This window comes from Schistocerca nitens, chromosome 2 (genome assembly GCF_023898315.1).
Source record: "Schistocerca nitens isolate TAMUIC-IGC-003100 chromosome 2, iqSchNite1.1, whole genome shotgun sequence".
Classification (NCBI taxonomy): domain Eukaryota; kingdom Metazoa; phylum Arthropoda; class Insecta; order Orthoptera; family Acrididae; genus Schistocerca; species Schistocerca nitens.
The window spans coordinates 909,656,150-909,671,012 of NC_064615.1; the positions used below are offsets into that span (position 1 = coordinate 909,656,150).

Sequence of the window (14,863 nt, forward strand, 5' to 3'; positions counted from 1 at the left end):
TGTCATTCAGTGGGCGATTTGCAGGTGGTGGTATGTTCCTATGGGACCAAACTGCTGAGGTCATCGTTCTTAAGACTTACACACTACTTAATCTGACTTAAACTAACTTACGCTAAGGACAACGCACACGCCCACGCTTGAGGGAGGACTCGAACCTCCTACGGGGAAGGGGGGGGGGGAGGGTGGCGGGAATTTCCCCCCGCCCCTTCGAGTGTACATTAAACCATCCCATCCCCTGATTTTAAATTACCGATCCCAACAAGGGATGTTTATTTCCCCATCCCCCAAGTTGCGTAGAATTTTACGTTTAATTTAAATCTGCGGAGCCGTACACAGGAAGCATTAATGCACTATTACCAATTTAACTATAACATGTTTGCTTACTTGCCACGAATTATCGTGACAGTAGAAGAGTTGGAGAAAAAGCAAAGATTCAAGGAAGTCGTAATTAGAGACATTATTATGGACAACCCCATAGCGAGTTATTCAACAAATTTCAAACATTTCAGAAGAAATTTTTTCCGTCATTGCTAAACACTATACAAAACCTTTTGGGAACTTGGATTTCTTTTCGGATGCAACTGGTTCAAATGGATCTGACCACTATGTGACTTAACTGCTGTGGTCATCAGTCCCCTAGAACTTCGAACTACTTAAACCTAACTAACCTAAGGACGTCACACACATCTATGCCCAAGGCAGGATTCGAACCTGCGACCGCTACTGTCTTAGGTTTGAATCCTGCCCCTGGCATGGATGTGTGTGATGTCCTTAGGTTAGTTACGTTTAAGTAGTTCTAAGTTCTATGGGGCTGATGACCTCAGATGGAAGCGTGTATTCGTCATCACCATACTGGTGTATCACCCGGTGATGGTATGGGGTGCCATTGGTTACACGTCTCGGTCACCTCTTGTTCGCATTGACGGCAATTTGAACAGTGGACGTTACATTTCAGGTGTGTTACGACCCGTGGCTCTACCCTTCATTAGATCCCTGCGCAACCCTACGTTTCAGCAGGATAATGCACGGCCGCATGTTGCAGGTCCTGTACGGGCCTTTCTGGATACAGAAAATGTTCGACAGCTGCCCTGGCCAGCACATTCTCCAGATATCTCACCAATTGAAAACGTGTGTTCAATGGTGACCGAGCAACTGGCTCGTCACAATACGCGAGTCACTACTCTTGAAGAACTGTGGTATCGTGTTGAAGCTGCATGGGCAGCTGTACCTGTACACGCCATCCAAGCCCTGTTTGACTCAATGCCCAGGCGTATCAAGGCCGTTATTACGGCCAGAGGTGGTTGTTCTGGGTATTGATTACTCAGGATCTTTGCACCCAAATTACGTGCAAATTTTATTATATGTCAGTTCTAGTACAATATATTTGTCCAATGAATACCCGTTTATCATCTGCATTCCTTCTTGGTGTAGCAGTTTTAATGACCAGTAGTGTCTGTTTACGTATTTTGAGGAAAATCTGCATGAAATTATTAACGCCGAATGGTTCGTATTTCGACTCAAAGCACTCTGCATTTATGACCAGAGACTAACGGTTGTAGTGACTTTTATCACGTTACTCGTTTGAAAACACACTGGCCTACGAAACCAGGCCGGGGCGTGCAGGATTTTTCTCGCTGTATACCAGAGTCATTGCAAAACATCGGCATCGCGCCTCCACTGGGCACCTTGTTACAGCTCAGAGGCTGGGCCTGTAACAAGACGGATTCGACTGCATTATTTATTACAGCTGTCGAGGGACGAGCGACGGGGTGTTGCAGCATTTCACTGCCGGCATGGCAGCCGCCGCAGAATCCCCGGCCGCGCTGACGCGGGCCGCACCCGACGTATCGAGGCGAGATGAGAAAAGGCGCCCCTGTCCAGATGGGACGGCAGATACGTACATGTGACGTCCAGATGCCGATTGGTCCTCGGCCGCACCGGCAGCGCTCCATCGGCGCCGAATGCGCCCCTCTGGCGTGATTGGGGCGAGGCGTAGGCCGCATGTAGGGAGAGAGAGGCCTGTATAAGCGATCGCAACACGGCGGCCGGGACGCCTAACAGGAGGGATAGGCGAGCGCCGCGACAATACGACACCGCCACTCTGCTGTCTGTCTCCATGAGCAAGCACTGCACCTCCGACACGAAAATACGTCGCTATTTCCGTGCTGCGGTCTAGACGTACTGGTCTTGTAGCCTGTATAATTTCCGATAAACATAATTCTATGGATTTTCCTCCAGCAAAACACAATCACAGTAGTGGCATTAATTCTAGAAACGTCATTGTACTGACTATGAATTAGGAGGAAGGACTGGGCGAGTGGGAGTTACAAGAACAGTACCAAAAACTGTTTACATCAAAATACAGATTCACTTAAAACACGGAAAAACGTAACATTTAAGATCATTTCCCCCCCTACAGAGAACAGCAGCTACTTTAATTAAGACAATACTCTTATAGGAGCAGCCAGTTAGATTTGAACTGTATCTCAGCAGCAGCAAAGACTGAATAATAAATTACTTAATCTCGGGAAGACGCAAAACAGGAATTATTAACAGATACATTGAGTAAGGCATGAAATTCCGAGAACAGTAAATGTCGGATAATCGGACATTAAATTCCCATAAAAACTCTGAAAGTGTCTAAAAATCATGGATTGACGTCAGCGTGACGCGGGACGCTTCCCAATAGCCCTTCCGAGCAAACCAGATTAGCTAAAACACACACAATAAGCAATTTCAAAAACAAGAGAAAAGGTACACATAATCGTCAAAAAATCGTATACCGACTGCAGTACCTCGCAGATTAAGTAAAGCGAACTATCTCTCATAATGACAATTTAAAAAAAAAACGAGAACCAGTATGTATATTAAATGACAGTCACAAACAGAACGCTTCCCGTACGTAAGGCAAATAACAGCTACTGATAATCACCCAGAAAATACTTTCCGCGCGAGCGGTCACAAGCAAGCGGTGAAATTCAGAATCTAGGCACGAAGGCAGACAGTAATTCTCACTAAATTCATAAGACAACAAGTAGATTAATTAAAACGTATATCAAGATGACGGAGGCCGCAAGCAAGTAGCGAAATCCCAGTGCTAGGCACGGAGGCCCTCAGGCCGGAGTGGCCGTGCGGCTCTAGGCGCTCCAGTCCGGAACCGCGCTGCTGCTACGGCCGTAGGTTCGAATCCTGCCTCGGGCATGGATGTCTGATGTCCTTAGGTTTAAGTAGTTCTAAGTCTAGGGGACTGGTTACCTCAGATGTTAAGTTCTATAGTGCTCAGAGCCATTTGAACCAATTGGAGGACGTCAGTAACACTCGTTGAATTTACAAACGACCAAAGACATTAATAAATATATGTATCAAGATGAAGGCGTTAAATAAAGAAGAAATAAACACACCAGAAAGACTTTGCTATGGAAGACAGCTTAACCAAAACGGGACGACAAGTCACAGTCGCAACAGTGCCGGTTTGACGTGTCCCGGCTCCTTGCGGCCCCGTCGAACTGATCCTTTAACAGTCTTTTCCCCAGATTCGACCTAAACACGCCCAGCATGCTCGACGGACTGTGTCCTCTAGCTAACACGTGACGTTCTTGGAGTCCTGAGTTCATCGTTGTTTCAAAGTAACGACAATCAGTGCATGTTTCAGGAAGACTGTGCTCCCTGTCACAGCGCTAGAATCAATAAGAAATGGTTCGCTGACCATCCCATTAGTGAGTTAACTTGACCTGACTTCACCCTGATTGAAAGCTTGTGCTTAAGCCTGAAAATTAGGTTTCACGGAGGAATCCCTGTAACAAGGAGCTGCTAGATGACACACAACATGTCGTAGACTCCATGCCGTACAGAATCGAGGCAGTGAATCGAAAGGAAATCTTACGAAACACTAACAAATACTGGAATGGTTTTTGTATCAAGTAGTTCGTAACTTCCTGTAACTGTTGGTTTGAGAGTATTTTGTTCCATTTTTAATTAAATTTAGCTAATATTTGTGGAATATTCCGTCAGTTCTTGGAGGAACATAGGTATAACCTTTTTTGTTCCGGTGTGTAGTTTCGAGATATTTCAATGCCTTCAGTTAAAATGATCACCCTGTATACACGATTACGACGACCAACAATCCTTTCTTCCTGTGCCGACGCTCACCATTCCAAATCTCTTATGGGATTCAGGAAATGCGGCTGAGGGACACATGGGTAAGTGGCTCTACGTCAGTAGTGCGTAACAGGCAGGGAAGCGTGCTCGGGTGATCGAGCCTATTAAGGTGACAGCTTGGGTTCGGGTCCAGATTTCGCACAAATTTTCTCCTGCTACAGTTGATTCATTCCAGTGCCCAAATGCAGCTAACGTTAATGAAACGTTTGAGTAACATCTCACTTTCCAACGTTACGCCCAGACATCCAATCGAGATGACTGAGCCAAACAGCGCACCACTAACTCTGTATTCGAACATTATAGGATTGCTTTTTCCTAACTATTTATATTAATTTACGTTTTGCGACGTTTAGAATAGGCTGTCGTTCATCACACCAAACAAGTCATCCTATATTCTCCCACAGTTATTAAAGGATGACACTATCCCCTACACAACACCGTCATCAGTATTCGGAGAGTGCTGCCCATGCTATACTTCAGATCGCATATGTACAACGAGCGCTCCTGCGCACTTGCCTGGCTCATTCTTGACTGTAGCACTGTGTCCGTCCAGGATATTAATACATGTAACACCTGTAGGCTTGATTTTGGCCTCTGACGAGGAAGAGTGAAGAGGAAGTGAGTTGACAATATCCCTCGGCTACGCCATACGCAGCTGGAGCCACGCATTAATTATAAGAACCATAAAATTGCGGACATGTTGACTGCTGCGTTTCATCTGCTGTTCCAACTGTTGCCAGACATTTTCTCTAGCATTGAGCTATTGTGCTTTAGTGTGCTAATAGAAGTGCGGTAAGAGGTCTGAGTGTTTGTGAAACCAGGAACATATGCCACACGCCCTGTGGTCACTTCTTAAAAGAAGGAAGTGCCACCGAGAATGTTGAAATTAACAGCCTGATTCATGTTCACGGTAACTTAAATGAGTAGACGCAAATATGAGGTGCAGGTGAATGAAAAATAAACACCCGCCACAACGGGACTATGGTTCCATTGAAAAGTAATCATCACACGGATTAACACATTCCATGGTTCCGTTTTGGCGGGTTTTCGGTTTTAATTTGACTGCCGCTTACACCGATACCAAAAACACTCCCAAAACGCCATAGTACCACTTCCGGCGTGAACCCCTCAAGTATACCCTCAACACTCTGGAGGTTAGATATCTCTTTGGACAGTCGTTGCATTCGACGCCTCGATCCATTCGAAAAAAAAGGCAAATTCGGAACTCGTCAGACTAGACTACATGTCTACAGCCAGCTACTTTCATGGATGTTTGGCCCACTGAAGATGTCCAGCTTTATGTCCTGCAGTGACATACGCGATACCCGAGATACCCGACGCCAAATGCCCATCAGACTCGGATTTAGGGGGAGCGGGGGGGGGGGGGGGGCGGGCAAACAGCGGTGCCTGCCCGGGCGGTAATTTCAGGAGGACGCAAAATACATATTCTTGAAGAAAAAAAGGCCTAGTTTCGGAAAGCGCCCCGCTTCCAGAGCATGATGGTCTATCAATTATTGGTATGATTTTGAAACGCATCCCAGTTTCTTTTTGAACATTTTTGAACACATCCTAAGTTTATTTCTGAACGAATGATAAGTTGATTTTTGAATGCGTGCATAGTGTACATGATGTCTCTGCCAGGAGAATCCCCGTCGCATCTCAAAAATGTGTGTAAATTCCTAAGGGACCAAACTGCTCAGGTCATCGGTCCCTAGACTTACACACTACTTTAAACTAAACTTAAAGTAACTTACGCAAAGAACAACATTCACACCAATGCCTGAGGGATTACTCGAACCTCCGGCGAGAGAGGTCACGCAATCCGTGACATGGTGCCTCGAACCGCACGGAGTGGCCGTGCATCTAGAGATAAAATTGTTTACCACAGACAAAAGGGGACGGGGCTATACAAGCTGAGCCGAATAAATCCGAACGAGTGAATACCAATCGCTGTTTGTTTATGTGGTTGACTGGGTGTACGAATGATAAGCGTTACTATAATTATCAGCGAAATCCATAGATTGAGACTACCAGAGAGGAAATAAACGACTGACAGGAATAACAAGTAAGAAAGATTACATTTTATCTGCTCGGTGTATCCAATAAAATGAAATTTTGACAGAAAATGTTTGCCAAGTCGCTACACTACTAAGGGTCAGTTATATAGTCCCCGGTTAGCAGCCAGTTACTTCTACTCTCGAAATGGCGCGGAAAACGCGCTGTACGAACACATAATAAATCCTAATCGGATTATGAACGCGGGATAACTGAACCTGTGAGTCTGGCAGGGTTATTGAAGCTAACAGGAGAATAAGTTTTGATAATGACAGAAATAGTTACAGGATTAGTGATGATAATACTGTTTGTTAGAACGAGGAAGGAGAAGAAATACGGACATCACACAAATTATATGGAAGAATATAACGATTCTAAATTTATATAAAAATTCCGTTTTACTACTTTTCGACATCAAGCTAGAAAAATTGGAGTGTATGGATGAAATGTGGAATTATTTCCTCAAAAAATGGTTCAAATGGCTCGGAGCACTATGGGACTTAACATCTATGGTCATCAGTCCCCTAGAACTTAGAACTACTTAAACCTAACTAACCTAAGGACATCACACACATCCATGCCCGAGGCAGGATTCGAACCTGCGACCGTAGCAGTCGCGCGGCTCCGCACTGAGCGCCTAGAACCGCTAGACCGCCGCGGCCGGCAACTATTTCCTAGCATAAAACTTTTGGCTTGTAGTAAGCCTAGCAGGCTTTCTGACGTGACGTGTGTTACAACTGCTGCAATATTAGAAAGGCGTATTTAGTTTTATCTAGGAGACAGTGACAAAATAGACATAATGAAATTGTCAAACCACAGCAGTCTAGGGTACTATTCGTATTACCAGCTTTTTCAGTATTAGAGAAAGACATTTAGATTTTTCATGTAGAAAAACGTTTGACGAACTTTAATGAGGTAATAGATTCTTTCGGAGAAAGGAAAGCACGACACGTAGAGCTATAGCAAGATTAGAGAGAAAAAAATGCTGGAACCTAAGGATTGAAGAAATGTGTACTGTCTTGCCTGTCTCTTGTCTTTACTGGTATTATGTTTCCCATACTTAATTTTATGTCAATAAAAGCGGAAGTTATTAGCTAATAGGAGATAAAGAATTGAAATTTTCTGAAGAGTTCCTATTCTCCCAGTCACAAATAATCCCACCCAGCATAATTGTGATACGTTTTAATGGGGGTAAGATGTCAAATCGGCAAACTGGGAGAAAAGGGACCATAGGACATTTTAATTTCCACTGCCCTGAATATAGGTTTGATGGCTTCCATTACAAAATACACACGTTTGAATTTCACTGAGAGAAATACAGTGAGGTGCGACAGAAGAATGCTGTGTGAAGAGGCGTAGCACTGCGCTTTGACACACGTAACACCAAATAACATGGCTTACATTTTCTCGAACATATATGTTTTAAACCTGAAACTATACAGAAACAGAAAGATGTGTGCTACAAAATGAACAAATTTTTGAAAAATCGATGTTTTTTTGTATGAAGATTGAATCTGATCCCGAAAGAACAGATACCATTGATGACCGTGCAGCTTCTCTAGAATGAAATGATAATTACATCTAAACCCTTATCTGCCGACACGTGTTGATACACATCAGTGGGGACCGCTGAAAATGTGTGCCCCGATTGGGCCTCGAACCCGGGAACTCTTGCTTACATTTTCAGCTGTCCCCATTGATGTATATCAACAACACCTGTCAGCAGCTAAGTGTTCCAATGTTATTACCATTTCCATCTTTCTTTAATTTCTTGACGGGGGGGGGGGGGAAGTGAGCGGGCGTGTGAGAGGGGGGTGGGGGAAGGTTGTCGCCAATTCGCGCTGAGCGCTCGGAGACCGGTTAAGATGGATCTGCATACTCTGAGAGTAGCATTTCCTGTGAAGTTCGATTCCTTTTGTCCTGAACAAGAAATGTCACTCGCCTTCTGCTCCTGTCGCTTAGGAGATTTTTCGACGACTGCTCTTACACTGGGTTGCATGGGTACGAGATGTACACCATTCCCTATAGATACATGAGACAGTCCGCGTTTATGCACTAAGAAATCTGGCAACTTCAGTGATTACAGGGCAGTGGCCAGGCCGCACTACCAGCACATCAGTGGTACCGCTTGCAGCTAGGCTTCATATGATAAAACGCCCAGCGAGTCATGGCCGTCCGTAGAGATTTCGGCGAGCCTTCAGCATCTCTTGCGTTTCAGTGGCGGTGGTGGTGGCTTTCTTCATCTGCTGGGCGCCGTTCCACGCGCAGCGGCTGCTCGCCATCTACGGGGAGTCCCCGACGCGCAGTCCGCTCACCGTGGTGCTGTACAACACGCTGACGTACGTGTCGGGCGTGCTGTACTACCTCAGCACCACCGTCAACCCGCTGCTCTACCACATCATGTCGCACAAGTTCCGCGAGGCCTTCAAGGTGAGCACTGCAGATCCGCACGCTCAAGGCGCGCGCTTCAGTACAATGGGAACCATCAGGGAACGTTTCTTCTCGAAAGAACCATAATCAGTGACATCCGTGAAAGTTACACTCCATGACTAAAAGAATCAAGCACACAGAAGGGGCTGACGAAACGAAACTTCGCGAGTTGAGATGGTGTGTGATAATATTTTAATGATTATAATATCGAGTCAGATATACAGAAAACTTCGCAGTGTGAGCCCTTTTACCACTATGACATCGTAGAGAAATGTGTCCTAAAATAGTATACCATGAGGGAAAAATACTACAGTGCGTAAATTTTTTTTAAATTATAAGCTTGTAAGTGACATTAAAAATTATTAATTACACAAGAAGTCATGAAAGAAAACTATATTATACCCAGTATCACACCAAGGATTTATACCTTATATCATTATTACCCTCTCCACCTCCCATGAACCATGGATCTTGCCGATGATGGGGAGGCTTGCATGCCTGAGCGATACAGATAGCCGTACCGTAGGTGCAACTGCAGTAGAGGGGTATCTGTCGAGAGGCCAGACAAACATGTGGTTCCTGAAGAGGGGCAGCAGGCTTTTCAGTAGTTGCAGGGGCAACAGTCTGGATGATCGACTGAACTGGCCTTGTAACATCAACCAAACCACCATCGCTGTGTTGGTACTGCGAACGGCCGAAAGCAAGAGGAAACTACAGCCGTAATTTTTCCCGACGGCATGCAGCTTTACTGTATGGTTAATTGATGGCGTCCTCTTGGTTAAAATATTCCGGAGGTAAAATAGTCCCCCATTCGGATCTCAGGGCGGGGACTATTCAGGAGGACGTCGTTATCAGGAGAAGCAAAACTGGCGTTCTACGGATCAGAGCGCGGAATCTCATATCCCTTAACGGGCAGGTAGGTTACAAAATTGGAAATGGATAGGTTAAAGTTAGATATAGTGGGAATTAGTGAAGTTCGGTGACAGAAGGAACAAGACTTCTGGTCAGGTGAATACAAGGTTGTAAATACGAAATCAAATAGGGGTAATGCAGGAGTAGGTTTAATAATGAATAAAAAAATAGGAACGCGGATAAGCTGCTACGAACAGCATAGTGACCGCATTATTGTAGCAAGGTAGCGACGAAGCCAACGCCTACTACAGTAGTCCAACTTTATATGACAGCTATCTCTGCAAATGATGAAGAGATTGAAGAAATGTATGATGAGATAAAAGAAAATATTCGGATTTTTAAGGGAGACGAAAAATTTAATAGTCATGGGTGATTGCAAAGAAGGAAGAGAAGGAAATATAGCAGTTGAATATGAACTCGGGATACAGAATGAAAGAGGAAGCTGCTTGATAGAATTTTGTACAAATCATAACTTAATCATCGCTAACATTTGGTTTAAGAATCGTGAAAAAGGGTTGTATACAGTACTTGGAAGATACCTGGAGACACCGAAAGGTTTCAGATTTATTATACAATGGTAATACAGAGATTTAGCAAACACGTTTTAAGTTGTTAGACATTTCCAGGAGCAGATGTGGACTCTGCCCACAAGTTTTTGGTTACGAACTGCAGATTATAACTGAAGAAACTGCAAAAAAGTAGGGATTTAAAGAAATGGGACCTGTATAAAGCGAAAGAATCAGAGGTTGTAAAGAGTTTCAGAGGGAACATTAGGGAACGATTGATAAGAACAGGGGAAAGGAATACAATAGAAGAAGAATGGGTAGCTTTGAGAGATGAAATCGTGATGGCAGCAGCGGATCAAGTAGGTAAAAAGACGAGGGCTAGTAGAATTCCCCGGGTAACGCAAGACCTATTGAACTTAACTGATGAAAAGAGAAAGTATAAAAATGCAAAAAAATGAAGAAGCCGAAAATGAATACAAACTTTCAAAAATGAGATTGACAGGCGGTGCAAAATGGCTCAGTGGGAATGGCTAGAGGACTAATGTATGGATATAGAAGCATGTATCACTATTGGTAAGATAGATACTGCCTACAGGAAAATTAAAGAGACGTTGGGAGAAAAGAGAAGCACCTGTTTGAATATCATGAGCTCATATGGAGAACCAGTCCTAAGCAGAAAGGTGGAAGGAGTATATAGAGGGTCTATACATGGGGCGATGTACTTGAGGGCAATATTATGGAAATGGAAGAGGACGTAAATGAATATGAGATGGGAAATATGATACTGCATGAAGAATTTGACAGACCTCTGAAAAAGTCGAAACAAGGCTCTGGGAGTAGATAATATTCCATTAGAACTCCTGATAGCCTTGGGAGAGCCAGCCATGACAACTCTTCCATCTGGTGACCAAGATGTATGAGACAGGCGAAATACCCTCATACTGCAAGAAGAATATAATAATTCCAACTCCAAAGAAAGCAGGTGCTGACAGGTGTGAAAATTACTGAACTATCAGTTTAATACAGTACGTCTCGCTTGCAAAATACTAACAAAAACTCTTTAAAGACGAAAGGAAAAATTGGTAGAAGCTGACCTCGGGGAAGATCAGTTTGGATTCCGTAGAAATGTAGGAACAGGCGAGGCAATACTCACCCTACGACTTATCTTGGAAGGAATCTTAAGGAAACGCAAACGTACATTTATATCATTTGCAGACTCAGAGAAAACGTTTGACAATGATGACTCTTTGAAATCCTGGAGGTGGCAGCGATAAAATACAGGGAGCGAAAGGCTATTTACAATTTGTACAGAAAGTATGAGAGTAGAGGGTCACGAAAAGAAAACAGTGGTTGAGCAGGGAGTGAGACAGGGTTGTAGTCTATCACCGATGTTATTCAATCTGTATATTGAGCGAGCATTAAAGGAAACAAAAGAGAAATTTGATGTAGACATTAAATTCCAGGGAGAAGAAATAAAAATCTTGAGGTTTGCCGATGACATTGTAATTTTGTCAGAGACAGTAAAGGACTTGGAAGAAAAGTTGAACGGAATGGACCGTGTCTTGAAAGAGAATATAAGATGAACGTAAACAAAAGCAAAACAAGGATAATCGAATGTAGGCTAATTAAAACAGGTGATGCTGAGGGAATTAGATTAGGAAGTAAGACAAAGTAGTAGATGAGTTTTGCTATTTGGGCAGCAAAGTAACTGATGATGATGGTGGTCGAAGTAGAGAGGATATAAAATGTATACTGGCGATTGCAAGGAAAGCTTTTCTGAAGAAGAGAAATCTATTGTCATCCAGTATAAATTTAACTGTCAGGAAATCCTTTCTGAAAGTATTTGTATGGAATGTAGCCATCTATAGAAGGGAAACATGGACGATATACAGTTTAGACAAGAAGAGAATAGATGCTTTTCAAATGTCGTGCTACAGAAGAATGCTGAAGATTAGATGGGTAGGTCAGGTAACTAATGAGGAGAATTGAGGAGAAGAGCAATTTGTGCCACAAATGACTAGAAGAAGAGATCGGTTGTTATGGCACTTTCAGAGGCTTCAAGAGATCGCCAATTTCGTATTTGAGGAAAGCATGGAGGGTAAAAATCTTAGAGGGAGACCAAGAGATGAATACACCGAGCAGGTTCAGAAGGATGTAGGTTGCAGCAGTTACTCGGAGATGAAGAGGCTTGCACAGGATAGAGTGGTATGGAGAGCTGCATCGGACCAGTCTTTGAACCGAAGACCGCAACAACAACAACAACATTATTACAACGTATTATTAAAAACCTTACAAAATGTCATGTCATGATAGTCGGTGGGTAAAATGATATACTCTCATATTTCCCACAGATATTACATTTATTTGAAAACGTCAAATCTAAACGTATTTGGCATTCAGTAAACCCCAGCACATTACTTCGAGCCCATACTGAGCAGTTAATTTACTTGAGCCATACCTCTTTTGGTACAGAGTGATTAAGTAAGTCATAACAATATAGACAAGGAGTATCATCGTCATCATCATCATCATCATCATCACCATTGTCAATTTCATTCCTCTGGGCTAACTCAGTTATCAGTTTCCTTACATCATTCGATGTGAGTCCAAATAACCTGATTTCAATATATTTAATGTACTGTAGTAGTTAAATTTCTGTCTCTTGGAAGCCTTTGCTGGAACTGACATAAATCTTTATCAGCTCCTACAATTTGCCTTGTACCCTCCTTCTTTAAGAAGCTCGAAGAACACCGAAAATTTTTGAGGCACGCTGCCTGTCCATTTCCTTCTCATTTAAAGCGACAATAGTTTTCTGCATTATTTTTAAATTCCCTGACTGGCAGTTACTGATTCTCTTATACATTCCTACCATTAATACTTAAATAATAATAATGACGATGAACTACATCTTATATCATCATATAGAGAAACGAATGAAAAGGCAGGAAGCTTAAACCGTGTTTGAGCGTGGAATGATATACCTATGTCTTTTATAGCCATTCACGGTACGTCATTTTACACGCAGTTGTGGCATCCGTGTACAAGGGCACTACTCATAAATACATGAACCTACGTATCCCTAAATATGCTTAAAATGTTTGCAAATGTAGGAGGGATCACTTTCTGTGTAAAAAGATATTATAAATCAAATAACCCATGCGTCGTATGTCACAGAACAACATTTGTCACAACTTCTAGAACCACCCTTGCCAGTCACATTAAATCCTGAAAGCAGCCAGTTATCCCTGAAGAACTGTGTATGGTTCACCAGTCGTCACCAAAGCAGAAACCAAAGATACTCTGCGTCTTACTCCAGGTTTTCATAGTCAAGAATATAACTTACAGTGGATTTAGGTCCACAGAATGTATAAGCCGGGGCATTTGTCCACATCTTGCCATTAATCTGTCACTGAAACTTATTTACAATCTGACTGGAATTATTCAGATGTAATTAAGAAGGCATTTACAACTTTTCATATAAGATATGTGTTGATTTCTTTGTGTTACTGGGAACATTTTCATCTCGTTCCTAATACCTTCGTTTCTTAATCTATTTTTTAATTTAAGTGAGGAATTTCGTTTCTGACATCACTCTTAGATTTATGCCTTCCTTATTTGCCATCCAAGCCTAAGTTTTGGGACCAGATATGGAGCAGTTGGTATTTTATAGAATTTCAGTTGCTTATCTTTAGTTTCTTTTTGTCTAATGTTGTTTTTGTTGTTCCGCAGACACCCCGAAATTTTGCTCTCTTGTTCTTTGTATCTTTATCATAATCAAAGTTAAAACCGAACAGGTGTGTACAGGGCTCGCGCTCTGAAGATTCGTGCAAACTTAATCATGTATGCACACTGATCAGCCAGAACATTATGACCACCGATCCACTATCAATACAAACCCGTACAGGCGATAGCAGCGCCACCTGACGAGGAATGACTGCTAGTCAGACACACGCACGTCGCATGTAGTGTTAGTGAGCGTGCTGTTCGTGTCTAGAATGGCGAAGGAGCGCTATCTATCTTAGTCTGACCGAGAATGGACTGTCATGACCCGGAGGTTCGGCATGATAATTTCAGAAAGTGTACGACTTGTCGGGTGTTTGAGGAGAGCTACGGTGAGTGTCTTCAGCACCAAGGTGAAACCACTTCCAGGCGTCGTGGGGATGAGCTGTCACCCCTCATTACAAATGTCGGACGTCGTAGGCTGGGTAGAGTCGTAAAACAGGGCAGGCGGCGAACTGTGGCGGAACTAACATCAGACTTTTAATTCTAGCAGAGAACAAGCCTGTCTGAACACACAGTGCACGGAGCACTCCTACCGGTGGGTGTCCGCAGCTAGAGACCCATGCATATGCCAATGTTAACATTACGGCATCGGCAACTACGACTGAAATGGGCACGCGATCATCGGCACTGGACGCTGGCGCAGTGGCAGAGCGTTGCATGGTTTGATGAATCCCAATACATTCTTCATCATGACGATTGTAGAGCGCGAATCCGTCGTCTTCGAGAAAGTTCCTTGCCAGCTGTGCTGTGGGACAGAGGCCAGCTGGCGCGGCTCAATTATGCTCTGGGAAACAATCACATGGGTATCCACGGGTCCAGTTGTGCTCGTGCAAGCACCAAGAAGGCTAAGGAGTATCATACACTGGTTGCATACCACATACACATCTTGATGACGACCATGTTTGCCGGCGGCAGTGGCATTTTTTAACAAGCTAATGCGACATGTTAAAATCAGATAGAACACTTCTGGGATGCGACTGAACTTGGCGTAAGGGCTCCTCGCCCCTCTCCCCGGAATT

The 14,863-nt window shown here is 43.4% G+C and overlaps 1 protein-coding gene across 1 annotated transcript in view; it reads left to right on the top strand.

Moving 5' to 3' along the window:
- LOC126235439 (pyrokinin-1 receptor-like) overlaps nucleotides 1-14,863 on the top strand; it is a 437,397-nt gene that overhangs the window by 123,759 nt on the left and 298,775 nt on the right. The window contains exon 5 of the mRNA XM_049944162.1: nucleotides 8,432-8,643. Coding sequence (XP_049800119.1) covers nucleotides 8,432-8,643 — 212 coding nt within the window. The remainder of the gene's footprint in view (nucleotides 1-8,431; nucleotides 8,644-14,863) is intronic.